Here is a 27,511-nt window from a genome sequence, read left to right on the forward strand (position 1 = left end):
ACAGCATCTTCATTATCATAAAATAGCATATAAGGCCATTATTAAGACTTATTTGCATTTTAATGAGTATAATATTATTTGTATAACAAAACCATGAAAACTATTTCTGTTTTGGAGAAAAATAATTAAGAACTTAATTATACAAGTATTTCAATAGAAAGAATTAAGTAGGTAGCCTCTGCCTGCTGAAAGCTAGAAATGTACAAGATCATGATGAGAATGGTAAGACAGACGCCTTGACTCTGCTCCCCCTAAATTTGGCCATGGAGAGCACACAAGGCTGGTGTGGAAAGAGCCTGTGATGTTCAACAGCATCCTTCCTGAAACGTAAACTAACCCAGCAATGAATCACACTTGTCCAACCGGATTGGGTTTTGAGAATTCTTTTTTTGTTCTTTTGTTTTTGAAAAGTTGTTTTAAAAGCCAGCTGGAAGAATGGATCTTCTCTTTGGCAACTGTGATGGTTTGTACGCTCAGCTCAGGGAGTGGCACTATTAGAAGGTGTGGCCCTGAGTAAGTATGTCACTGTGGGCTTGGGCTTAAGACCCTTATCCTAGCTGACTGGAAGTCAGTCTTCCACTAGCAGCCTTCATATGAAGATGTAGAACTCTCAGCTCCTCCTGTACCATGCCTGCCTGGATGTTGCCATGTTCCTGCTTTGATGATAATGGACTGAACCTCTGAACCTATAAGCCAGCCCCAATTAAATGTCCTTATAAGAGTTGCCTTGGTCATGGTGTCTGTTTGCAGCAGTAAAAACCTAAGATAGTAATCCAAGAAACTAAAACACGCATATTGTGGACTAGTATTTTAAAGATTTATTTTTGCTACTTTTCATTATGTGTTTACGTATGTCTGTGTGTGAGGTGTAACAGTACAATGCCCTCAGACATCCAGAGATGAGAAACATTTGGTCTTCTGGAATTGAAGTCACAAATGGAATGTGGTATTAGGAACTGAATTCTGGTCCTCTACAAGAAACAGCTCTTAGAATGTCAGAGGCCAGCCTGCAGGACCACACCCTTTTCAGTCAGCGATGTCTACTGAGCACCAGGTAAGTGGTGGCTTCAGATTGACCTCCTGGGCAAAAGTAGAGCCTGGAACATGTAGTGCTCTTAATCATCCAGCCATCACTCCAGCCCCCATGTGTGCTAGTTTTTGCAGTTGTAGTTTAATACTCAGACTTGCCAGAGAAGAAATCCTGGGCCAGTGAGGTGACTTCCTATACTAGTCAACTGTACTTGTCACTAAAAGTCATGATTGTTTTTCCTGGAAGTCAGACGAGTTTTACTATCTGACCATTCCTTTGTTTATGGAAACAGTAGTGAGGGGAAGGGAAGTTGATATCTGCCAACTAATGACTCGTTGGGACCCATATCTTTCATTAACTGTATGTTCAGAGGAAAATTAATCAACTCATCTCTCTTGTTCAGGGTAAATGCACTATTGAAAAATCATAAACAAGGAGAAAGGAAGAGAAGCAAGAGTGGGAGTCAAGAAAGAAAAACAAACTGCATTTGCAGGGTCTATGCTCGAGCTGTAGTCCACGTGGTGTGGTGTCCATGGCTCTGGAACATAAAGAATATCAAGACTTTAAGGGGGGTGTGTCTCGCTATCTCCCTGGCTATCCTGGAATGTCCTATATAGATCTGGCTGGCCTCCAACTCACAGAGGTTCACCTGCTCTGCTTTTGGTGTACTGGGATTAGCGCCATTTATTTTAACTCCTTTTTTAAAGTATCAAAGAATAACCTAACCGATACGGTGACTTCTCATCTCCTGTGTTAGCCTCTCATCTCCTCTGGCACCCATTTTTCAGCGTAAACTTACAAAACTCTGGTTTGCTAGTGTGGACCCCTTACAGGATTAATAGCATGATTTCCATGCTAGAATCACCATGGAAATATATCTCTGATTATGTCTTTAAAAAAAGACAAACCTGGATTTGGTTGATGTGGGAAAACCCACCTGTGGTGGTTCAAACCAGAATGTCCCCCATGAGCTCACATACTTGAGTGATTGGTTCCCTGTTGGCAGAACTGTTGGGAAGGACTGGGAGTGTGGCCTTGTTGGAGGAGGTGTGTCACTAGGGCTGGGCTTAGAGGTTTCGAAGCCCCTGGTAAATACAGCATCTCTCCCCCTGCCTCTCTCTCCTTCCCTTGTGGATCAAGAGGTAATCTCTTAGCTACTTCTACTGTGCCACGCCTGACGGCCACCATGCTCCCTGCTAATGATGATCATAAAGTAATCCTCTCACACTGTAAGCAACACCCAATCAAATGCCTTCCTTTATAAATTGCTTTGATCATGATGTTTCCTCATAGCAATAGGGCAGCAACTAAGACCAGACCCTAAATGTGAATCATACCATCCCATAGGCTGGAGTCCTGAGCTGAACAAAAAAGAGAAAACAATCTCAGTACAAGCATTCGATGCGTTCTGCTTTCCGACTGTAGACAATGTAACCAGCCACTTCCTGTTCCCACTGACACACCTTCTGCAGCCCCTAGAATTGTAAACCAAAATGGAGCCCTCTTCCTTAAGTCGCTTTGGTCAGGGTGCTTTATCACAGCAGTAGAGACTCTAGGACACCTTCTAAATTTGAACTAATATGGGAACAAACTGTCCCTTCCTTTGGGGAATAAAAAAGCCTCTGGTCCACAAGCCAAGTTCCAGAGGTGGAAGGAATACAGTAATGACAGAGGAAGATCTCTGTTTTGCTGATTAGTCCAGAGGTTGGACGGAGAGTATGAAACCACACAAAATGTGAGTCAGGAGCTGTGAAAGGACCCCTGCCTTCCCGTCACTACAATAGTTTAATGTGTTGAAGCAGAAGAACACGATCTCTTCCTACTAAACCTCAAAAACTGACATCCTAATGGTGCACGTTATCCCTTGCACTGTGGCACAGCTCAGGGCTTAGGAACAAGGCTGAAAAATAACCAGAAGCCATGCAAATCGCCTGACTTCATCGCTCCACAACCTCATCCCTCAAGATCCAGATAAGCACACCCTCCAAGTCATCGAAAGGCTGGTGACCCTGGCTCTGGCGCACGCGGAGAGTGAGTGTGGTTTCTGTAGCTGCCCACCCTTGAAATTCATTAATGCACCCTTCCTGGCACACACAGAGGGTTCAGACATGTTCCTCTTGTCACATGATAAGGGTCTGATAGCCAGGACCCCTGGTAGGGAAGCGGTGGCCGACCACCCTGGCCAGAACAACAGAGCAGGCGCTGGGGAACTTACTTGGGGACGGCAGCCCATGCCTTTTTCAACCGATAGATGGAATTAGACTGTAGAGCGGAAACGATGGCCCTCAAGGAGGAAAAATTCTTCAGGATTCTACATTCCTGTGTGGGGAGGGATGAAGACATACGAGGCATTTAAATATCAGTGAGTTGCTGGCTTCCTGTGTTAGAGGTATTACAGCTGCTATGAATTCGTACCACGAAGTCGAAGTCGGCAGCTGTACAAATGCTGGACATCAAAAAGTGGCTCCTTCCTCCCACCCCAGTCACCAAAACACTTTATAGATTTTGGCACTGTAGGCTTGTTTTTCCCCTCTAATATATTTTTGCGCTGTTGTTACAGTTTTATGGTTTCCAGCTTTCCCAGTAAAAACAACTCGAGGAGGTGCACGCACACGCAATGCAGCGCACAGCCTTATTCAGCACACAGCACATGCAAGCCTCACAGTTACCCGAGCAGGACCCCTGTGCCCTCCAGGCCTTCCGAGGGAGCTGGGAAGCAGCCACCGTAAGCTCAGATGGTACAAAGACCCCTGAGCGGTATATATAACTTGGCAATAAAAATTCACCACAAGTTGAACTTCAGCTTTCACAGTCTTGGCCAAGGGGGGGGAATATTTTTACACACATTCATTTGGTTTCAAATTGGCTTGTCCCACAATCATAAACATTCAGAAACACCTTGGTACTTCAATGCTTTCAAAATAACTTGGGCTTTTAAAAATAAGATTCATTTTGGCAGTGTTTTAAAGGAAAACAGAAAAGGGAGAGGAAAGAGTCTGGGTGTCGTTCTCTGGGTAAGAGGAGAGGCTCCTTGCTTAAATGAGCTCTACCTAAGCCCACAGTGTGAGCAGTCGGTGGCCCTGGAGGCAAAACCCCTATGGACAGTAGGGCCAGTAAAACAGGGAAAGGACCCCAGTCCATGGTTGGCTGGCCTGGGGGTGTGGCCACATCCGGTGAACATCTAGGTCAGAGGAGACGCTTTGCACACAGGCACGCAGGATGCACTGGACCGAGGTCACACCGGACGACACTGAGTGAGCACATGTTTGCCTTTGTGCAGAACACGTCAGGCAAGCAGTGCCAGGGTGGGTGGGCATAAATGTAACTTGCTTCAAGAATCATTTTACTAAGTAATGCTGATCTGGACTATGAAGTAAAAACAGAACTCTCCAATTTGTCGTGACAAAATTTTGCACACTAACCAAACCTCAAATGTTTTCTTCAGAGTAAATGTCAATGTACTTCATAAAATTCATCCCCAGTCTTTTATAATGTCCTGATGTCCCATTTATTTAAAAAGAAAACAGAGAAGGAGGGGGGAGTGAGAGGGAGGAAGGTGAGATATACGAAGAGGGAGAAAGAGAGAAAAGACAGAAAGGAGGAGAGAGGGAAGAAAGGGAGGCAATGGCAGGGAGGAATATGAGAAAGGAAGGGAGGAGAGGGAAGGGGGGAGAGAGGGAGGAAGGGAAAAGGAAAGCGAGACGGGGGAGAGAGGGGGTGTAGCCCTGCTGCTGTCTGGAAACTTCTCTCTGACAGCATGGTTCAACAAAGGTTCAGCATCCCAAAATTATGTTCTAAAAACCAGGAAACTTGTAATAAATAAAGACACCCAGGCCCCAATATATCATGTCCATCGTAATAAACATATGGAACACATTATTCAGTAACAGGCTGAGGCTAAGGGTTTTTGGGAACACGTGAAGCATCCAGTCCTGTTTCTAGAAAAGGAGGCGTAGTCCAAAAGATGCAGTGCAAATCCAAAATGGCAGCAGAGGCCAGGCCGGGGCACACACCCATATCAGGTCAGAAACAGTTCCTACATGTAAAATTAATACCAATTTTCAAAAAATTTTTTAACAAAAATCGCCTATGACTAATGAAAGAAGAATAAAATAAATCTTGGCAGGGAACTACCTGCAAATTTCAGTGTTTTATGAAGTTATCCTCCATAATTTCAAGAGACATAACATATTCAACACTGGAGGAAACCCATTGTAACACCAAGGCTAAGGACTCTTGGCTTTGTGCACATGCTATGAGACGTGGAATACACTTGGAGTTATTAGAGTCTCCTTATCAGGTAAACACACAATCTATATTTAACTTCAACTGAAAGTCAGGATTTGAGTCACTATGCCCCCACAGGGATGGGGTGTTCAGGCTAAGTAGTTCAGTGAATTTGAGGCATAAAGACCATTTGCTTTTGAGACGTAAGTGTTGCGACAAAAAATATTTTCTTACATTTCTATAAGAAGAAAGAGACACCGTCTGCCAGTACCATGTCCCTTGAAACTTTTTGCAGTTATTTTTGTGGAAAAGTAACTGAGTTCTTTACAATGTACTTGCTTTGTCTCTTGGTTTTGTGTGTGTGTGTGTGTGTGTGTGTGTGTGTGTATGTGTGTGAGTGTGTGTATGTCTGTGAGTGTGTGTATGTGTGTGTGTGTATTCTTTACAATGTGCATACTTGGTCTCCTGTGTATGTATGTGTATGTGTGTGTGTATGTATGAGAGTGTGTGTGTGTATGTATGAGAGTGTCTGTGTGTGAGTGTGTGTATGTGTGTGTGTTCTTTACAATGTGTATGCTTTGTCTCTTGCTTGTGTGTGTGTGTGTGTGTGTGTGTGTGTGTGTGTGTATGTTCAGAGCATGTATGGGGTAATTAATAGCCATCTTAAAGACTCATAACAAGGCAAATTATCTGGGCTATTGTGGCTTTGCTCTTTGGTCAAGAACAATAAAAGAAACATGACAGACTTGGGTGTTGTGTCCTAAAAACAAGGAGTAGTGGGAAAATACATCTAATGTGACATTAAGCTAAATGAGTCCGGGTTGAGGGTTAGCTGTGACCCAGAACATAGACTAATGGGTATTTATACATTAACTGACTCCACAACCCTTCACTGTACCTTCTTCTTCCCCAGAAGAAAACGTTCATCTTCAAGAACCTAAAATTCTCTTTTATGAAGGGATATCCATTTTTGCTTCTTTTTTTTTTTTTAAGATTTGTTTATTATATATAAGTACACTGTAGCTGTCTTCAGACACACCAGAAGAGGGCATCAGATCTCATTACAGATGGTTGTGAGCCACCATGTGGTTGCTGGGAATTGAACTCAGGACCTCCGGAAGAATAGCTGTGTTCTAAACTGCTGAGCCACCTCTCCAGCCTCACTACTATCTTTTTTGATCACACTACTCAGAGATAGCTTTCCCTCCTCTACTTCCTACACCACTTCCATTGCTGACCCCTGTCCTGCATAGGGTGAGATCATTCCAGTGAGTGTGGTACCTGTACAGCTACATCAGGTGTGGTCTATCTAATATTGCGTAAGGATAAACTTGAACACACTAGGAACTCACAAAACAGAGAAGGAGGGTTAGAGACTGTGCCTTTCTCTACACAGTGTTAGATACAAGTCATGTGGGGTGGGAGTGGCGGCTCCGATAGGCTAGATTCTGAGCCTCAACAGAACATAATGTCTGATGTCAGGAAGGCCGTCTACCAAACACAAAGACAAGTCTTTTAAAAGATAATTACGTGAGCAATGTTGATCCACTTCTCGATGACTCTGGCTCGCTGCTGGGTTTTGAGGTCCTTGCTCCCCAGGATGGTGCTGACCACACACTTGGTGAGGGCGTTGAACTGAGAGATGGTGGCCCGGATGGTAGGGGCCAAATGCTTGTTTTCCTTTCTATCCCGCCGAGACCAAACGCAGCCCAGGCAGTGGTGCGGTACGACCTTCTTGAACAGTTGCTGAAACAGAAGAAGGACTGCTATAAGGCACGTGCAGGGGCTTTACACAGCGCGGCACTGGCACATCTGGAAATCAGTGGCGTGGGAGTGGACGAGTGGATCAGAAGGGCCACGTGGTGTGCTGCTTGTGTGGTTGTGGTTTTGTTTCTTGAAGCAGGGGCTCTCCATGTAGTTCTGGCTGTCAGAAGTCACTACATTTACCAGACTGGCCTTAAACTCAGAGATCTGCCACGACTGCCTCCCCAGTGCTGGGATTTAAGATGTGGGCCGCCACACCTAGACTCCCACGTGATCTTTTAAATTTGCTTAACTGAAGAAAAAAAAATGACCAAAAGAAAATTTAAATCATCAAAGCCATTTTTATCTACCCACCTTGCCCCAAAAGTCAAGTGACTCTAGTAAGATCGGTGCTACTAATAAAAAAGGAAAGTGGGAATGGCCATTTAACCTCAAAATCCTGGACACTCAAGAACACCGGTTGTCCGCCGTGCAAACAGACGCTCTGGGGCCACCTGGAAGGAAGCTCAGGTAAGCGTAACACATGCCACACCTCGAGGAGCGGCTGAGTCTCACTTCTCAAAGCAGAGAGAGAAACTGACAGAGGGGGAATCAGTCTCACAGACTCACAGAAGAACTCGGACCTAAAGCCTGGCTTTCAGGTCTTTTCCTTAAAGCAATAAAAGCCGGGTTTTTAATCTTTCCCTCATTCCAGCAGTTGTACAACAACAAATGGTTGAATGGATCAGATTCTCCTTTGTACACGGAGTATAAGGTGTACAAAAGCTGGTATAAAGATGGCTGGCACATATTCCATATAGACTACGCAGTCTTCTTTCCATACTCTATTTGCTTTCCCATTGGAATGGAAACTTCAGCCATTTCATAAGCTGCAAGTGCCGAGGAGTGAAACCAGGGTCACTGCTAGTTCCTGGACTGTTTCTAGCAAACTCCCAGCTATGAAATGTAACGAGCACAACCAAGTACGCACAGCGCACAGGAACAGTCAAGATTCAAGTGTGCAGGAAGCACAGGCAGCCAGATCTGGTCACATGTGGACTCAGTGAGCTCACTTCATCCTAACTTAGGCTTTCACCCCTTTACAACCCTCAAATAAACAGTTCAGCTCTTGAAATATTTATGAGTCCAAAGGGAGAGAAATACCCACAGAACAGGGTAGATTCTGTTTCACTAGGATTAGAATTCTTACTTCCCTCTGTGACCTGAGCTCCGAGGAAAATGCACTTTCACCCAGGACTGCAAGAAGAGCCGGGGCCTGAATTATTCACAGGAATGATTCACATAGAGCCTTAACTCTCCTTTTACAGACAGACTCTCTCAAAGACTCCAAAGGACTTGTAGCACATTCCCCGTGCTGCCACTGCCCTCTCTGGGCCAACAGTGCTGCCACCACCCCACGTTTAAGTGGAGGCGCATCTGAGACCCGGCAGGGAGACCTACTGCGTCCATGTAGGTCAGCTGCTCTGCCACGAGGTCTTCTGAGAAGGTCGTGAGTTCTGCTGACCCTCCACTCTCCAGTTCCTCTTCCTCTTCCGGGCTGAAGGAGATGGTGTTGAGAAGTCCATCTGTCCACAATGGGGAAGCAATCAGTGAATGGGTGCCACAGAAGGTTTGATTTATAATGTCAAGCTACATTACTTTCAGTCAGGAAGAAGAGGGCTAACTCTTCAGAAAACCACAGATAGAGATGAACGAGGATTGGAGAAAAAAGGAGACCTGATCCTGTGTGTTCTCAGTTCTTATTAAAATCAGAGAGGCCTTGAGCGATCCCCGAGAAATCATTCAGAGGCTAGCCTAGGCAAAGCGAGTACAGTCCTCAGCTCAGCTCCCACCAACTCCATCCTCCATCGTCACTTCCGGGACTAATCCAGCTAATACCTACACCCCAGCCCTGCAAGCCTTGTTTGTTGAGCCACAGAGAACTAGGTGCCTAAAAGACCGAGCAGGGCGGCCAGCCAGTGTTTGGTAAGGTAGGACAGGTCATTTGGGTTTCACAGATATGGATAAGACCCCTAGAACTTTCAACAGTATTTAGCAGACTCAAATGCTGTCACACAGGGAGTGTAAAGGCCTAAAACAGACTGAAAGTAAATGCCCTGGAAGCCTAGACAGGTGATCATCTGTCAAAGTTACACAGGTCAGAGCCTGAAGAAGTCAAGAAAATCACTGCCCAGGAGCTCGTCTGAAACGCTGAATGAAAGGCCCAGCTGCAGGAGCCTCCAGCCTCCTCACTCAAGTCTTCTCCCAGGCCTGAATTGCTTCCCAGCCTCATTCCCATCAAGCTCCCTGCTCTCTTCCTGTCAAAACTGCACTCCCTCTGGGGCTGGGAGAGCCTAGCTGCACAGAGCGGTATCTAGGTGGAAATTAAGTTCCGTGTTACTTCTCCCTTAGCATGGTTATGTTTTTAAACCTTTTCTTTCTCTTTATGGGGGAGGTTGTTAGGCATCTTGTATTGAATTGATACAGCTTCTTCAAAGCTTCCGATGAGAAATGGGGTGCCCAAAGTGAGATCTTTCCCTGTCCAGTGCCATGTGCAACCTGTCCACTCTGGTGGCAGGGCTGTGATTATGGGACTGGCTCTGGACCTCAGAGTTGAAGGTTCTGATACAAATAGAATTGGATTATATCTGGGAAAGGCAGGAGACTATCACTGTCTATTCCTGTTATCCTAAGCAAAAGTACCCATTAAAGAGCTAAAATCCCATCCCAAGAAGGATGGTAGAGCCTGATGTCACTAATTCTCCACTCAAATCTGGCATTTATTCATTCAGTGAAGAAGAAATTTGATGTGCCAATCAAAAGTTCAAAGAGCCTTCTATCCCTCATGATGGCTACAATATACTTTAATACCTGTAAAACAATGCAGAAGCTGTCGGCTTCTGTGAAGGACAGTACAGGGTAAGGACTAACATCGCTCACTCACACATTCATTCATTCATTCATTCATTCATTCATTCATTCATTGTAAATCTGACATGCACCTAGCATGTCACTACATGTGAAAACTATGATTCTTTCTCTCTGGGGCCTGGCCTATGCTTTCACTGCTCCTGCCTGTCTCTCCAGGGGTTATATAAAAATCTCTATGTACAGTTTTACTTCAGTGAATATCCAGGAAAGATCGTGCTTTCCATAGTGGGAGCTGGGGGAGTTGGAGGGAAGGACCAAGCTCCCAAGTCTCCTCTTCAGGAATGGAGCCTGTACTTCATAAACAGGGCCTGGAGCACTCTTGGTAACAATTGCCCATACTTAGGAAAAGATTCATTCTTGGGTATTGCCTAAAAGGTTTTGTGAAGTCAGGCCACCTCCCTGGTCCCTGCCTCTGCCTGCCAAAAGAACTCTGCCCTCCAGTCCCTAAGCTGGAGACAACCAATGACTGGTCCCATTGGTTCCCCAATTAGGCATGGGGCCAGAGGCAGCCCCAGTGGGGAGAGCTGGGCTCCAGTGCAGCAGCAACAGCCGCAGCAGCATTTTCTGCTCCAGCACAAAGCTGGGAGGGCGGGCCAGAGGGAGGGAGGCCTTGAAGGAAGCTGAAGTCTGGCAGCTGGAGCTTCCCGGGTATTCACACATTCCGGGAAGATGAAGTCATCTGAGATACAAAGCCTTTGGCAATCTAAGCCAAGCAGTGTAATTGCACTCCCCTTCTCTGGTCCCCAGTACATACAAACCAGTCAACAGGTACTGGGTGGAATTATAGGTTACTGTATTTGCTTTGGCTCTGGGGTAGCATCCCTTATCTGTGTTAGAAGGCATTTCCTTTCCCTCACTGAGGAAATCGGGCATTACTTCAAGGAAGTGCCCATCAGAAGTTCCATGTGGGTCAGCTGCCATGGAAACCGTTACCCAGCACCTCAGTGAAAGGATCACCATGCTGGAGCCTGATGGAAGCTCAGGACTGATTTCTTCAGAGCTTGGCAATCAACACACTCTATGGCCAGCAGTGGTGGCCCTGCATTTGTCCGTGGAAACTAGAGGTCAGGCTCCAGTAGGAAAAAACAGCCTCAGAAACTTCCTCTGATTCGACCATTAGGGACGGTAGATGACAGTAATGGAGGCTGCCAGGGGACATGACAGTACTGCTTTTTAGGGCAAAGGAGAAACATCCCCTCCGAGCTTTTGTAAGAGGGAAATGGACTTGAACCCTTGCCAGCCACACAGGGCTGGTTGGTTGTCACACACTTACGTCTGATAGAACACGGTAGGCAGAGAAGAAGAAGCCAGTCCATGTTGACCAGGGTAAGTTTAAAAAAAAAAAATCGGGGAAATTCTGTTCTTGGTAACAGCAGGAACCACAGGCAATTACTTAGCTTCTCTGAGCCGGTTTACAATTTAATCTTTAAAATCATAAATCCAGTCTTGAAAATCCTTCTTTTCACTCTAAACCTTTAAGGTTCTGAAGTTAACAGTCCAATAATTTCACACCAATCCCAATTATCTGAAGGTACAGGGTTTCTTACTGAGTCAATACACGGGGAGCCTGCACACTGCAGAGTCCCAATGGAGGGTTCTCTGGGACCAAACGGGTACTCACTGTCAGAATCCACATCCTGCTTTTGAAACTGTTCAAGAAGGTTTTGTGCTCTCCTCTCTGGGTCGGAGCCAGGCATCATCTGTTTGAGATACTCCAGCAGCTTCTGCAGGCAGGGGAAGTGAGGGGGCTCCCGGAAGTCTTCCGCACACTGGTCAAGCCACGCCCTCAGGATGGAAGCAATGGCGCTGGAAGGACAGAGGGAGACCCACTGAGCCCGGTGCCTGAAGGTAGCTTGGGTGGATTGATAAGGTTTTGTTGTTAGAAAAACGCATCCACGGCAGGTGAAAGATGAGAAGAGCGTTTCCTGAGCTCCAAACAATCAACTCGAGCCACGAACTGTGGATTTGCTCAAGTTAAAGACCAGCAGCCAGGCTATCAAGATGGCAGTGAGTAAGGCACTGTCTACCAAGGCTGACGACCTGAGTTTGATGATGCTTGGGTCCCACAAGGTGGGGAGAAAAACAATGTTAACAGGTTGTCTTCTGACAGCCGGTGTTGTAGCTGGAGACAGCCCTTAGCCTCACACACAAACAGTTGAACAAATGCGATAAAACAGAAGAGGAACCTAAAGCTAGCTACACAGATAACTGGGACAGAACTGGCTACTGTTAGGCCAGAAATCCTTCTGCAGTACGAAGTGTCTGGGTTTGGGGGGTGCCTCAGTTTAATCTTATAGACATCACTGGGGCTTCAGCACAAGGACCAAAGATTTCCTCATAAAGTTATCCCTTTGTTTCTCAAATTACAATGAGACCCCAGTGTCTCAGCAGCCACAGGGTGGAGAAGTTAGGTCTCTGAAAGATAAACAGAAGAACAACTGGGTAAGCAACACTCCAGCACCAGGACGACTTCTGATGAAGTCACAAGGTCACCCAAGTGCCAAAGCACAAAGACAGCCAGGTTCATTCTGGGTGCTTGGCATGCCACAGGCACGTTCTGAGTGTTGCCTTTAAGTTAGGAGCAGCTCCTCCCTCTAGAGCAGAGTCAGGAAAATGACAAAGGGGTAAACTGTTTGCAGTGTCATATATTCCATGCTTCATAGTCAGAAGACTTCAAAGACACCTCAGAGTTAGATCCATGCCAGGCTGGGTCCCCGTTCTAAACACAGATACTCTGCCTCCCTAATAACACAGCTTCACCACAAGGGGTGTTCACTCACACTGGCTGGAGAAGAGACCAGGGGGAATCAATAAATCCTTGTGTACCCCAAGGCAAAGAAACCACACTTTGTCTTAGCTATAGTGACAAAACTCTTTCACCCACGAGAGAGAGAGAGAGAGAGAGAGAGAGAGAGAGAGAGAGAGAGAGAGAGAGAGCGAGCGCGCACAGGTCAAAGGTTAACTCCTATCCTCCTAGGCCGCTCCTTAGGAGCCGTCCACCTTGTTTGTTGAGATGGTTCTCACTGGGACCTGGGCTGCTCATTAGACTAGGCTGGCTGGTCAGCAGGCTCTAGAAACACTCTCATCTCGGCTTCCCGGTAGTGGTATGGTAAACTCATGTCACCATGCCCAACATGGTTGTTTATACACAAGTGCTGGGGAGCCAACCTGGGTCATAAAGCTTGTGTGTGCGGCAAGCATCTCGCAGCCTGCGCTCTCTCCCCAGAACCACAGAATGGTTTTAAAGGGTTGGAATATGGCAGTGCACAGCATTTGTCTACCTTGCACAAGTATCCTTGAGTTTGGTCCACAGAATCAGAATCAAAATCAAAAAAAGGAAAATTATAATTATCCACTATACTTAAACAAATTGCTCATATAATTAAAAGCTAGAGTGGAAGTTAGCCTCCTGCTACAGTGTCTTAACTTCCATGATGTACTTTCACAGCAGAGCTGAACTGCAGTCGACGAATGGCTACCACGAAAGTTCACTTAGGAGTTAACTCAGCTTTTAGAATTCACATACGAACAGCAGGAATGTTTGCACAGTGACTGTTTCTCTATGTGTACATCACTGTTTCACTTCTGTGGACTACATGGCATCTACATGACTTAATTATCTACATGGAACAAATTTAAGCTACCATAAGGAGGAGAAGAGGGGAGGGGAGGGAGGGAGGGGAGAGAAGGACAGAGGAGTGGGGAAAGTTGCAATCTCACACCACACTACAGAAGTCAAAAGGAGCTATGATCTAACTGAGGTAAAAACAAAAGTGTCTCAGTATTTCATAATCTAAATGGATGTCCACAAAGATATCCAAATATGTAAGCCATGCCTGTGGGCTCAAGCCTGCAATCCCATTTCTCTGGAGACTGAGGCAGGAAGGCTGCCTGGGTTCTAGACAGTCTGGGTTACAGGGTGAGTTTCACTCAGGTCAGCCCGGGTTACAAAGTAAAACCTTGTCCCAACAATTCAAAGGGGAGGGGGGCAAGGGAGAAGGGAAGGAAAAGGGAAAGAAGAGAATTAAGAAAGAAGAAATCTTAACTTACAGGCAATTGAGTGATATTACTGAATCAACCACTGCCTAACTGATAGTTGTTGCTCACTTTAAAATAAAAAGATGATCACTTATCAAATATAGTAATCCTCACAAATCTATATAAACTAAAAAGCAATATATCTACTCCCCCTTCATCCAAACCATTCCCAGGATTTGTTACCACACTCCAGAATATACTTCTAGGCATTCTGTGGCTGCCCATATCCAGTGTACTTCACATGCAAATATAAATCCACATTCTTCCCACTTATCAGTATGCTAAGCCACCTCTCCAGTCATTGCCTCTAGAGTTATCTACAGTTTCTCCTGAACACTGTCCTACTGCATGGGCACACACCTAAGAATCTAAGGATTCTTTCATTGGCAGGCAGATATTGAAACAACGTCCAGGTTCTTGTGGTTGTAAACAATTATAAAATGGGTGCCTTGGTCTATATCTGTGTGCATGTATGATGAGTAGTTCCCCAAAACATTCCATACAGTCTGTGTGCAAGAAAAATCAGCTTCAGCAGGAACCCAGAAAGGCTAGAGCGCAGCCCACTCTGTCCTTAATCTAACACTTTTAACTCACTCTGGTGCGTGACTTCCTCACCTAATCTGCTTGAACAGTGGTCTTGTCATGGCTTAGAGTAAGAAGGTTTTATGAATTCATTGCAACCTTAGACAGGACAAGCATTTTCACATGCACATGCATGTGCACGTGTGCACAAGCACACACACACACACACACACACACACACACACACACACACACACACGGAATAAATGGGGAGAAGGAAGAAATCAGAGAAGGGAAAAATAGAGACAGTCTAAGCAAAGGAGCAGACCCTTGCCCTCTGTCCAGCAGTGTTCCTCAGCTTGCCAGGAACGGAGGAGGGTTTCTGGAAAGGCCTGGACCCTTGCCCGAAGTTCACAGTAGCCTTATGTTTGCCAGGCCTGGGAAGAAACTTTCCATTCTCAATGAACAAGCAGCAGATACAAATGCCGGGCTGTGAAGATTCTAAGAAGGCAAGGAACATCGCACATATGACAGAGCAGAGGGGACAGCAGCTTTCCATCTTCCTGGCCTTGGCTCCGCTCCTCAACAGGACTAAATGGGAGGATTAAGGAACCTCACCAGGAAGGGAGATACCGGCTGCAGTTACAAATGCACAGGAAAAATGACTTCTTCCACTGGGGAAGTCACTTGCCCCATGTGCAGAACAGGAAGGAGCTGGGAGAAGGGAAAACCCAATGCCTCACCGCCAGGCCCACTTGTTACCCTGGAGAGTTTGTTCACACAGTCCCACTGACCCTGCATCTATCCAGCACCGATCGGTGGTAATTTCAAGTGACATAACATCAATGGGAGATTCTGAGATACATCAAGAGAGGCAGAATTGGTAATGTGCCTACAATGGGCTACCAAAGGCAACAAAAGGAAGGGACTGTGAAGGATAAATGGCTTGGGGATCAGATCAAAGAATTTGCCACCAATCACAGAGACAAACTGTGCCTCAACATTTGTGACCCCACACCTGCTGGAAGAAGGTCATAGCTCTAAACAAACACTGCACATGTGGGCACATATAAACATGCACACATGCAGAGGTCACACTAAGGCAAAGCAAGTCAGAGATATCAAACTGGAGTATTAACCAGAAGACAGGACACCTGTGTAGACCGAGGAGTACCAAACCAGACGGAAAAATTAAGACTACACGGCAGTCTGCAGTAAGGAGAAACAGCCTTCTATTCCAAACAACTCGTTGATGGGTCACAGAGCAGAACTCCTCTGTCCTAAATGGGGCTGTGAGTCTAACGGACATGCCAGATGGGTGGCTAGCTCCCGAAGCCAGGCCGATGGCAGGGGGAAACCTGCATATGGTTTTCTACCTCAGGCGTTCTTGGCAAGAATCATCGCCCACCTGTTGCAAAGCCTGTCTGTGGGAAAGAAACACACATGGTCATGGGTCCACATATGGAGCCTGCTAAGGTCAAGTCTAAGGCTCTTCCTTCCAGGAGAGACCTCAGGTAGAATCTCTGTGACTAACTAAACTAACATACTGAGTACTTTTTGTTTTCTATATCCACTCACTAATTATGTGAAAAAATGTCACAACAGAGGGTCCAGGGACCCACAGAAGTACTGACCTTTACAGGGAACCTGGTCAAGGCTTCAGAAGGGTCTCCCTAGGAGCTGAGATCTTAAGGAAAGAAGGATTTGGAATTGGTAGCATGGAAACTGGAGTAGCACTGTAAGCAAGGGTTTTGAGGTAAGATAGTCAAACGCTGAGTAGGCTTGAGGACTGTTTAATGAAAGTACAGAAAGAGGGGATGAGCACATCACAGTGACACGTGCTATGCCCGGGTGACACACACAATGCCAGGTGACAAATGCTATGCCCAGGTGACACATACTACACTTACTGACTGTCTGGCCAGCACAGGTTGTACTTGGTAACACGTGGTTAGCAGGGTGCCTTGGTAGAGGGGTGAGCATGGGAAAACTGTCTATACTTCATAGTCACCGTAGACTTTTACAGCAAGAGGACTGACAGGCCACCAAAGCGGGAGCTGCCCTCAAAACACAGATGTGACAAACTCAGAGACTATGAGTAGGTATATCAAATTATCTTAAAATTCCAATGGTGACTACACACTCTGGAATTAGTAAGTTTAATAGAACGGTTTGTTTGGGGGGGGGGGGTCATATCATCTCTCCGTTGATGCGTACTTACCAAGCCCAGAAACATACTACACTACACAAAAAGAATAATGCTATCCACTTAGAGGTATACTTTTTCTGCCCTTGAGTCTACTTGAGATGATAGATGATATTTAATCGCTGCCAGAAGATAAGACACAGAAACTTGGAGGAACAGCAGAAGGTTTCCTTATTCTAGGACATTCTCTACAAACCCAGTCACGTCCTGGAGAGAGTGCAGACTGAGAGCACAGCGCATGTCATGGGGAACATGGCCGTGCCCTGCCAAGCCATGCCGGTGGGGTGTAATGCATTCTGTCAACCTTGACCCCAACAGAGCTGGGCCCTCCACCTTGCTCTCCAAGTCTCCGAACGCTTTTCCCAAGCCTTGGGGCACAGTGCCAGATTGAGGCTATCAGCAAGATGGTTTCTTTGATGAGAAAGGGACAAAGTTTCTTTTCTTCTCTCCTCCCCTCTTCCCAGGAGAAGGGACACATCGCTATCAGGACTTGTCAGGGTCATCTGCTCAGCTTCCGGCACCTTCCATTGCCACACAGGGATGGTTGTGGTGAACAAGGACTGAAATACTAGGGTGGGGATGGGAGGGGCTGTGATAGGGCAGAGGAAATAAATGGAAACAAAGCCAAAATCAAGATCTAAGCACAAGGAAACACAGATGGGGCAGGGTGGGGGGAGGGCAGTTAAAAATGCCTCAAGGCAAGACTAGGCAGAGGAAGGTACACAGAGACAAATAGCTGTGTATGGTGGGGCAGGATGAGCTGCGCCTGGACCCCATTACCCGGAGTCAAGGTTACTCACACATCTGTCTTTCATTCCCACACTTACGAGAAATATTTTCATTTTTATCATGGGGGAGAATGAAAGGACCCATGCTGTAAGAGCATGGCCTTGGTTAACTCCAAGCACTCTCTCATCCACCGTATGGCCCTGGACTTGTTCTCCCACCGCCCAGGCCACTCTCTGGGTGGACCAACCATACAGAAGGTCATTGGGAGAACTTTTAAAGCACACGCAGTGCACTGTTCTTACTAAGCAATCAATAACTTCGAACTATTTTAGAAAAGTGCATCAGCCACTCATCAAAATTCTAATTTCAGGACCTCGATAACTCCTTCCCCAATTCCCTGGTCTGAGGAGAGAGTCTGTGCATAATAAACAGGGGGCTGCTACCAACAACCTGCTGAAGTTTCACCCTGGAGGGAGAGTCCCTCGGAGGTGTCAGGTGCTACCAGGTACCAAGGACAGGAAGCAAGCCCTGCTTTGATGGGACTGACGTGGCCTTCCTTCATCTTTCCCCGGTTCCTTCAAACCATCACCGTCAGAGGGAACCAAGTCAGACTTACACATTTCACAAGAGCTGTTTGGGGACCCCACTGGGGGTGTCATAACAAAACAACAGCTGGACAAAACAGTGGGGATTAAAGGCACCAATGCCAAAATTGCCTGGGCTTGGGGGTATTGAATGTGGATTATTGCTAGCAAACCCCATGGCTTGTCCCTAAATGACAGGCCTGAGAACCAAAGCCTATGTGTGAAGTCCAGCTGAACTTGACTGTAAATACTTGGCCCCGAGCTAACTGCCTGATCTTGGCCAAAGCACACAAGTTTGATTAAACATCAACTAATGGGCCTATGAAGTGAGGGCAGGGTCTCAACACATTTGTGCTGGCAAAAGAAAATACATGGTAACTAATAGAGCGCCTGCAGCATGAACACCACAGACAGGCAGCAAAGGTGGCGGCTAGAGTCCCAAGGGGAAAAACCTGCTGTCTTCTACTGAGATAAGAATTCACAGAAGCATAACTGGTTATGACGCCTGTTTAAGTGTTTCCAACAGGTAGAAAAATACCATCATGGGGCTGGAGAGACGCTCATTGACTAAGAATTCTTACAGAGGTCCCAGGTTCGATTCCCAGAACCCACATGGAGGCTCACGAATTCCTGTAAATACGGTCCCAGGGGATCTGACACCTCTTCTGGCCTCTTCGGGCATTTATCACACATGGTGCACAGACACATATGCAGGCAAGATACCCAAACTCATACAAATCACAAATAGATCTAAAAATAAAATAAAATGCTGTCATTTCTGATTTTTCTCTCTTTTAAGAAAACTGCTTTAAGCCCAGTTTAAGACACTGACTGACTCTTCGGTCACAGCACCAGGTTCCCCTCTGGAGATCTCCACTCACATCCCACAAAAAGAAACCATTTTTAAAATTATGGTTTTCTTTTTCTTTCTCTGCCCTGTATAGACATTTATAAGACAATGGCTTTCTCTTTAATGTGACACATCACTCTATCTCTTCTCTTTTACTTACAGGATAAGTACATATTCTCTCACATTGTAACCTTCAGTTCTTCTAAGTGAGAAGGCATTCCTAACTGCACCGTTCTGGATGCATTAGTCTTTGGTTGAGACTAACTCTTACTGTGTGCCCAAGGCTGGACTCAGACTTAAGCATGCTGACATTACAGGTGAGCACCTCCATGCCTGAGCTATTACAGGTGAGCACCTCCATGCCTGAGCCTGGTGTGTTATATCTAACTTTGGTTTTGTTTTGTTTTTTGAGACAGGGTTTCTCTGCATAGCCCTGGCTGACCTGAAACTCACTCTGTAGACCAGGCTGGCCTTGAACTCAGAGATTGGCCTGCCTCTGCCTCCCAAGTGCTGGGATTAAAGGCATGTGCCACCATGCCCAGCTTTACGCCTCATTTTTGATGGGTTCCCCACCTCCCTGCCCCTCCAACCTCTCTTCCTCTCCTCATTCTCCTTACAGTCATTCAATTTCAACTGCCTTCTTAGGGCATTAGGATTTTTCTGGAAAGACTTTTGATTACAAACATTCCAGAAAGAGTTTTCAAATTCTTTTTGCTGTGATTTCCCCAGGCACGAATAACTCCAGGACTCAGCTTTTCTTTAAAGATGCCCTATGTCTTAGGTCTCCTACCAGCCTGAGCCCTGGTGTCAGTAACCCCCAGCCTCTTCGAAAGATTACAAGAAAGACATTGTCTCTTCTGAGCCTGGGAAAAGAAAAATAAGATTTCAAGAAGCACCCTGATAGTAAAGAGCTTGAGAAGACAGACTCGGCCTTCCAGAAGGGACGGACGGGATGGGACTCAGGAAAGGGAAAGAAACAGAAGCTATGACCACAGTACAGAGTACTGATTAAAGGAAAGGAGCAGAGCATCGCTGCCTGGGTTTCATCTCTTTAAATTAAGTTAATCACACCCTATCTCCTCCCCCACCCCACACCCCGCCCCTACTCCAGAGCTCTCAAACATTTCAAAGGACCCATGTGTGAAAGCTGGGGAGTTACCATCCCTTCCCTGTATTTGTTCACTTCTGAGTTCAATGGCGACAATACATTCATCCTAGGAAAAGTTTCTTCTTCCTTTCTGGTTCAAGTTCTGCTACTGGAAAAAACATCGTTTCACCATGTAAAATGTTGGTGGAAGGGCGGGTGGAAAGGGCACAGGTGAAATGAATGGGAGCTGGGCTGTTTTTCTTCCATAACCGCAAGTGGGTTTCCCGATTCCCAAATAATGGTCATTTCTAGGAGTGGGGGTTGGGGTGAGGAAGGAAGGACAGGGAGGGGGAGGGGGCAGGGAGGGAGGGGAGGGCAGGGACGGGGAGTGGGGCATGCCCCAGCTTGTTCTCTACATAGCTCTAGTCCTCCAGTCCTAACACTGGAAGTCACTGTGTGGCAAAGGTCTCAAAAACTGGAAGCCGAGGATACAGAATTCTTGGCAACTTGAGATTCCCTCGTTGAGCCAGCTGATACTTTCTGGATACTGTCGAGAACCAGAATGGGACACTCCAAAGGCTGAAGCCACCCTGAGCTATCTGATAACTTTTTTTTTTAAACACAAAGAACGGTGCAGGCAGTTTGGGTTCGAGACCCCGGAAACCACGTGTCATCTGTGTTTCCATTATTTCCCATCTTTATATTCCTTTGTTAGCTTGATTCACCCATTTTTAAAACATCAGAAATGACTGGCAATTTGGTACATGGAAGCTTATATAAAGTATATGGATCCTGCTATAATTTACAACAAAAACTGAAAACTGAAGCCATCTGCGGCACTTTGGAGTTCATGGGTGAATCCAACAGCGACTCCCAGACCCTGCTCCCAGCTCCCAGCAAGCAGGTCCACAAAACTGAAGGCCCTGAGGGGGGGTGGGGGGTCACTAGAATCCTGCCGTGTGCGCCCCAGCTGAAATCACAAGGGAACAGACGCCAGCAAAGGAAAACAGTAGCCTCCCCCACTTCCTGGTGTTACTGGTGTTACCCGGTGTTACCCCGCTGCTGCCCAGTGGTTCAGCTTGGCTCTTTACTTACGACCTCGGAAAGGGCTGTGATGTCATGACTGAACAGTAAGCAAATCAGAGCCTGACTCCTTTTTCTGACCGTTTTATTCAGTCTGTTACATGTGCCTTCTCAGAGGAAAACAGTCGGGGAATTTCTCAAGAGCGTGGTATAGTGGCCCACATTTCTGGTTTTTGGTTTTGGTAAACTAAACACGTTTATGTTAGCTATAACTGAATTGAAAAGGACTTGGAGGTTGTACGCTCCAAGAGCTCAATTTTCAGATGAAAACCCTGAAACCAAGAGATGTAAAGTGACCACACAGAGGCCATTTTGGCTGGTAAGGGGCAGAGCAATAGCACAAGAGCTCAGTGTCTCACCTTCCACGTGGCTGCCTGGACTACTGTAGTATTTGACTCAGCTGATTATGAAAAGGAACACAAGTGGGTACCGTTCCAAAGGCTCGTGCTTAGAGGTGCACAGGTACTGTGTAGCCGGGTCTCCTACCAAGGCACGGGTGCTATTTAATGTCATATCACCGAATGGAAGGGACAAGTCTTGTCTACTGTCATCCTTGACCTCTACCTACTAGATGCCAGGTGCACACACCCAACTTAGACACAACCAGAGTCTCCAAATGCTAGTCACTGTCCTCTGGGAGACCAAAGTCACCCTGTGAGAACAGTGCCACAAAACCATGCTTCCACGCAGCCGCAGCCAAGTGGAAGCCAATACTCATTGCTCTGGGTCAGGCCCAGAGTGGGGGCGCCTGAGTATCTGCAGTGCTACATACAGATGGGGAGGTGCTTCCCTGGTTTCTTCTCAGGAGACCAGGGCAGTGGTCGTGTAGAGATGGACACTGTCAGGATAGTCACCAGAAAAGACAGTGTAAGATGATAATGGGGACATGGGATACAAATTAATAAAAGGAGAACCAACTGGAAGAAAGGGGAGTGGAAGAAAGAAAGAGGTCACCAGAGAGAAGGTTTTAACATTCCAGAGTCTGGGGGACAGAGTGACCCATTATAAAATGAAGTGCTATGCGTTCACCGGGCACAAGTCTTTTAAAAAGGCAACTCAGTCTGAGCAAAGGGGTCAAGAACTTTCCACCAAGTCACTGTGAGGCTTTGGGAAAGGACTATTGTCCCCAGAGGATGGACCCCTCAGGGGAGTACTGTGAGCGCTCTTTGTTAAGGTCTCATGGGCTTAAAACTCTAAAGCCCTTTAGAACAGCTTAGCCTGGAGTCTCACCCACACCAGTGTTCCAAGTGTACAATGAATTTCAGTAGGACTTAAATAATGAACATGGCTTTTCACATCCAGCGTACAATCAATTTTCCTAACTGCTACTTCCCCCACACCTATTTAATCTTAGAACACCCTCTAGGAAGCAGAAAGACTCTGGGTTTGTTTCAGACTGTACTCTTCTTGGTTCTCCTGTGGCTAATCAAATGGTAAAACTCCAGATTGACTGCCCCCGGTAAGTGGACGACAGAGTGCTTCGCTCGCACTGAGTCCACTCACAGCTCAGCCCTCGGGCACGCCAGTCACTGGAGTCTGGTGTTCTCTCTTCTGCTCACAAACACCCACCAGTACAAAAACCCTATTTTAGTGACTTTTCATGGATGAACAAAAGCAATTTTGAACCCCCTAACCTTGTGATTTCCAAACCCTAAAGTGCTCAGGACTCACTCAGGGATCTGAAGCTGCGGCCTTTTAAGTCCATTCCGTCAAGGTAGATGGTGGCTCTCAACCTTCCTGATGCTCTGACCTTGTGCTGTGGTGACGCCCACATAAAATTATTTTGTTGCTTTATAACTATAATTTTGCTACCGTTATGAATTGTAATATAAATATCTGATATCTAGGATATCTGATATGTGACCCCAAAGGGGTTATGACCTACAGACTGAGAATCACTGAGTGGCCTAAAAGCAGACTGTCTCCGTTTCTAAAGAGCTTCATGGGAGCTGAGCTGTAGGTGCTCCCACCATGATGGCCTATCCAGCTACACAAACCTCGATATCTGCTCGCCCACAGCTCACTAGGGGAAATCCAAACCTTTCATGAACGGTTAAAGTCCTTCGCAGTATGACCTCAGACTGGCTTCAGCCCCTCCTTACCCACATACAACGCCATGAAGCAGCTCCATAAACTCTGCTGCTTTTCAAGTCCACATGGACTGAATTCCCCTGACCTGGCCCTGCTGGTCCTTCTGCCTGTCCAGTTCCACTGTCCAAGGCTTAACTCTCTTTCAAATGTCACGCCTCCCAGAGCGCATCTCTGGACTGATGAGGTAATGGTTTTCTAGTACCATACTTTGCCCTTGACTTTTAAGTATGTACAGTAGTGTGTCCTACTAGTCTGCAGTAAAATTATATGTGTGTGTATGTATGTGTGTGTGTATATATATATATATATTTGTATATATACATATATATAAACAACGAAATTATGTCAGGTGTAGATTTCCTCTTCCATCCACATATCTAAGGCCTAGGAATCATCAGGGAATCTTTCAGAGAGTTAAAATCTAAAGGGAAAAGTCCAAGTATGTTCCCACTCTCCGATTCTTGGCCCCAGATGAGTATTTGACACTAGAGATTATTTTTGGATACCAGATAGCCATCCAATCTGTTCCAGCATGCAGTCCCATCATGGCCTCTATCTCCACACTTGGGGCTATCTCTTCAGTATCTTCTAGAGCCTTCTCTTCAATGTAAACAATTGCCCATCAAAACAGACCATATCTGGGTACACAAACCAAAAAGCCTGCCTAATCCCCAGAGCGTGTGCTGAGATCTGAATCCTCCGGCTCTGTTTTTCACCACACCTCCATCTGCTAAAGCCACTTGCCCTCATCACTAGATCCTCAGACTGCTGGGCAGGACGTCACCTCTCGGGGCCTCTCCACTTGGTATATGGCAGCACTGGACACGGTGGGCAGCCATCTGGAACTTAGCTTCACACATCTGGGATACGATGACCCTTTCCATCTCCCCTCTACTGTGCTCACTCCACAACTGTTCCAGTCTCCCTCACCAGACCTTCTACTTCATGAACTCAAAACAAGGAAGAGAATTAGGCCCAGTCTTTGGACCTTAACTCCTCTCTGTGTCCCCCTTTAGTTCCCAGGAGAGCAGAGGCAGTAGTGTGGCTTCAAATACCACCCAGGCCATCCAAGGGAACACCACCATCCAGACAGCTCATGGAGACCAGGCTCACTGACTACCTCAAAATTAACATTTAAGTCTCACTTGCTCACACACACACACACACACACACACACACACACACACACACCCCAAACTTGATTCCCCATTCCCAGTCCTGCCTCAGAAAGCTGGGGTTCTATTACAGTCCTTGGAGGTGTCCTAACCCTACTCTTGGTCTTCCAGACAAGCTGTTTCAGTATCTTCATGAGCAGAGCACCCCTAGCCCTTCTTGAGTCCAGACTCCCATCACCCCTTGCCTGGATCCTTGTAAAGGTGCGAGCCAGGCCCCTACTGCACCCTGGACTCCATCCCCAGGATGGTTACCAGGCTGGCGTGTAACCATGGAACCAGGGGCATCCATGCAACTCGGAAGTCTGCTTGTTTATAGCGCCTGGTGAGCCGGGACGCACAGCGCATTATTGTGGGGAACTGAGTGAATACTGCTAGATAATTCTCTTAAAAGAATGGGCTATGGATAATTAAACTGTTTAGATACATTATTTTATTTTATTTGTATGGATGTTTTGTCTGTGCACCACCTGTATACCTGGTGCTCTCGGAAGTCAGAAGAGGAATCAGATCCCCTGGAACTCGAGTTACGGATGGCTGTGAGCCACCGTGTGCGTGCTACAGACTGAACCTCAGTGCTCTGCAAAAGTAGCAAGTGCTCCTAACTGCTAAGCCCTCTCTCAAGCCCTAGCAAAGGTACTATGGGGAAAATCCTGGTGGCACCCATTCCAAAGGAGTGAGACAGTCTGCTAAACTACTGTGTGAGAGACAGGCTGTCCTCAGAGTCACGCTTCTGCTGCCTTGGTTTTGCAAGTGCTGAGACTGAAGGCTCGCAGCACCCTGCTCATGCACCAAGCTTGAGCTTGGCCAAGACACTGTCCTGAGAGTTAGTAATGAGAAGGACGACACACTCACTTCCGGATCACGGCCTTAGACTCAGGTGAACTTTGGCTTCCATCGTCTTCCCAGTGTGGGCCTGTCAAGTTTCCATACCTTTAAAGATGAAAACAGGCAAACAAAAATAGTCATTAGGGCTGCTCTATACAACTTCAGGATTAAAATAACACATCAGGAACAATCAAGGAAATAAATACACATGAAATGACACCAAAATAAAGCAGCATTAAGAGAAAACTGAGGTAAGTCTACTCCAAATAGCAGCAGCATTTAACTGTCGTGTTTCTTTAGAATGCTCTCACTGTAACCCATAGTTCCAAGAGTTTCTTCTATAAATTGGGGTTTCATCTCAGTGAGAGATCATACCTCACACACTGTAAAGAAGGCAGATTCCTCTGAACTCTCATGCAAGCCTATCTTCTACTCTTGTGGTCTATGCAGGGACACACGGCTGTGTGGGCACACGGTGAAATGCTGGCCCTGCATGGGCACAAAAGTGGTGCACCCATGAGACACCTGGGAGTGTGGTCTTCTTCCGAGTAGGTCAGTGCTGGGGGGGCCCTGGGAACAACCTTGGACTCTTGAAGGCTGGGATGAGGGCAAGGGCTGAGAATACAAATACAGTCTTTGCTGCAGGGAACGGCTGCAGTTGTGACCTCCCCTCCCCTAAGCCAGGCTGGTCCATATGGGCCAAGAAGAGGAGAACAAGGTCCTCTTTTGGGGAAAGTAGTCAGTGCTTAGGATTTAAAATTTTGCTTGTCACAGACTCCAATTTTTACTAAATAGGCTGACCAGTCCCCAAGTATATGATAAGCTTTTATTTGAACTCTAGTGGAAAGAAATTTGCACTTTGTGCGAATGTGCCGAGCTTCGTTTTGCATAGACTGTGTATCTAGGGGCTGGAGCGGTGGCTCAGTGGTAGAGTGCTTTGCCCAGCACGCCCAAGGCTTCAATCCCCAGCTCTGTAGGCACTATGGAATACATCAGTAACTGATACTCAGTCCTTAAGGAACATCCATTAACTCAAAAAGGCCTAGGCTGTTTCTGTAGTTTCTCCTCCCAAGAAGAAAGAATTCAGATCCCTGGAGTTTGAAAGACTGCTGTTGCCCTGAGGTTTTGATACTAGAACCTGTACTGGAGGGTGTACATTTTTAAAGAGCATACTTTGTTTGTACAGGGGTTAAAAGGTCCTATGGGTTCTTGTTCTTAGGATTTACAAATTCTTTACAAAATAAAAGCCTGCTTTAAGTGACTGTCAGTCCATCTGGCATCCCAATCGCCCCATCCTGACAAGTTCTAGGTTGCGTCTTTAGACACACAGACAGACAGACAGACAGACAGGCAGGCAGGCAGGCAGGCAGGCAGGCACACACCCTGCTCCTTTCTCCAACTATCAGCTTTATTGGTGTCTTGGCCTCACAATGGGATTTTCCATGGCCTTGACCCTTCTGTCCTCTTCACCCAGTGCAGCACCTGCTAGGTGACAGCTTCAGGGCTGCCCTCTGCTCTTCCTGAGACAGGAGCTCAGTCAGATTAAGATTTCCTCAACCCCACATGAGCCAGGCAGGGGTGGGAAAAGAAGCTCCCAGTAAATAAACACAGTGGGACTTTTTTGCCTCTTTCCTTTGGCCACCATCATAGTGAACTGTGTCATAGTGAACTGTGTCCGCATGTTACCTCACAGCGGATTTTGTGGTTTGCTGAAGTAGGAGAGTCTGGGGAGGGTGCAGGAAAGGGGAGCCATTTGCAATGTCACCAAGCTTCCCTAGCTCTCCCCATAGCCCTCAGTTACTAAACAGGGCTCTGGATCTTTGTTTTGTCATGCTAATTTGCCTGTTGGTGTTCTCTCAGGAACCATCCTTACCTTACAGTTAGGAACTGTGAGAGATATAAATAGACAGAGATGAGCCAGCACACCTTCCAGGAAAACATACACACTTCACGGATAGCTTTCCTTTCAGATGTTTTCACTGGCAGCTGCCAGATCTTCCTTTTTTTTTGGGGGGGGGGGGGGTTCTCTAATTTCTCCTGCTCCTTTTTGGTTCTTTTTGGAGCTGAAGTGGAGGTTGGGAGGCACCAACAGCTCTCTCAGTTCCTCCCTGAGAACACAGTGTCACGCACAGTGCCGAGAAAGACTGAGCATTCCTGTGCATTAATTAGCCTGTCTCCATTAACAGTGGCTAAGACCAGACAACTACTTCTTCTCTCCACTGCCAGAGTGTGTCTGTCCACAGTTCACAACTGGGACCACGCTGATGGTTTGAAACTAACTCAGAGGCCTCCAGGAGCTGTCAATTATCAGGTAAGGGTTGGAAGGGCACAAAGTCCAGTTGCTCAAATCTCGCTCCATCCGACCCACGCGGAGAACCGAGAACCGCCAG

General features: G+C 46.5%; 1 protein-coding gene and 1 long non-coding RNA gene across 8 annotated transcripts in view; one reads left to right on the forward strand and one right to left on the reverse strand.

The window, feature by feature from the left end:
• Rgl1 (ral guanine nucleotide dissociation stimulator like 1) overlaps positions 1-27,511 on the reverse strand; it is a 278,552-nt gene that overhangs the window by 28,194 nt on the left and 222,847 nt on the right. For all 5 annotated transcript variants that reach the window (XM_087580169.1, XM_087580166.1, XM_087580168.1 and 2 more), the window contains 5 exon segments: positions 25,149-25,226; positions 11,553-11,737; positions 8,462-8,586; positions 6,788-7,003; positions 3,246-3,349 (listed from right to left, as the gene is read on the reverse strand). In XM_087580169.1, the coding sequence (XP_087436295.1) occupies positions 3,246-3,349; positions 6,788-7,003; positions 8,462-8,586; positions 11,553-11,737; positions 25,149-25,226 (708 nt within the window).
• LOC102551528 (uncharacterized) lies at positions 10,866-19,889 on the forward strand. Of its 3 annotated transcripts, none has more exons than XR_015636013.1 (4): positions 10,867-11,257; positions 17,797-17,931; positions 19,023-19,177; positions 19,590-19,889. It is a non-coding gene; the product is annotated as an uncharacterized LOC102551528 (long non-coding RNA). The 3 variants fall into 3 exon arrangements; XR_015636015.1 differs by having other exon boundaries at positions 10,886-11,257; positions 19,642-19,889; XR_015636014.1 differs by lacking the exon at positions 17,797-17,931 and having other exon boundaries at positions 10,866-11,257.

This window comes from Rattus norvegicus, chromosome 13 (genome assembly GCF_021556685.1).
Source record: "Rattus norvegicus strain SHRSP/BbbUtx chromosome 13, alternate assembly SHRSP_T2T, whole genome shotgun sequence".
Classification (NCBI taxonomy): Eukaryota; Metazoa; Chordata; class Mammalia; order Rodentia; family Muridae; genus Rattus; species Rattus norvegicus.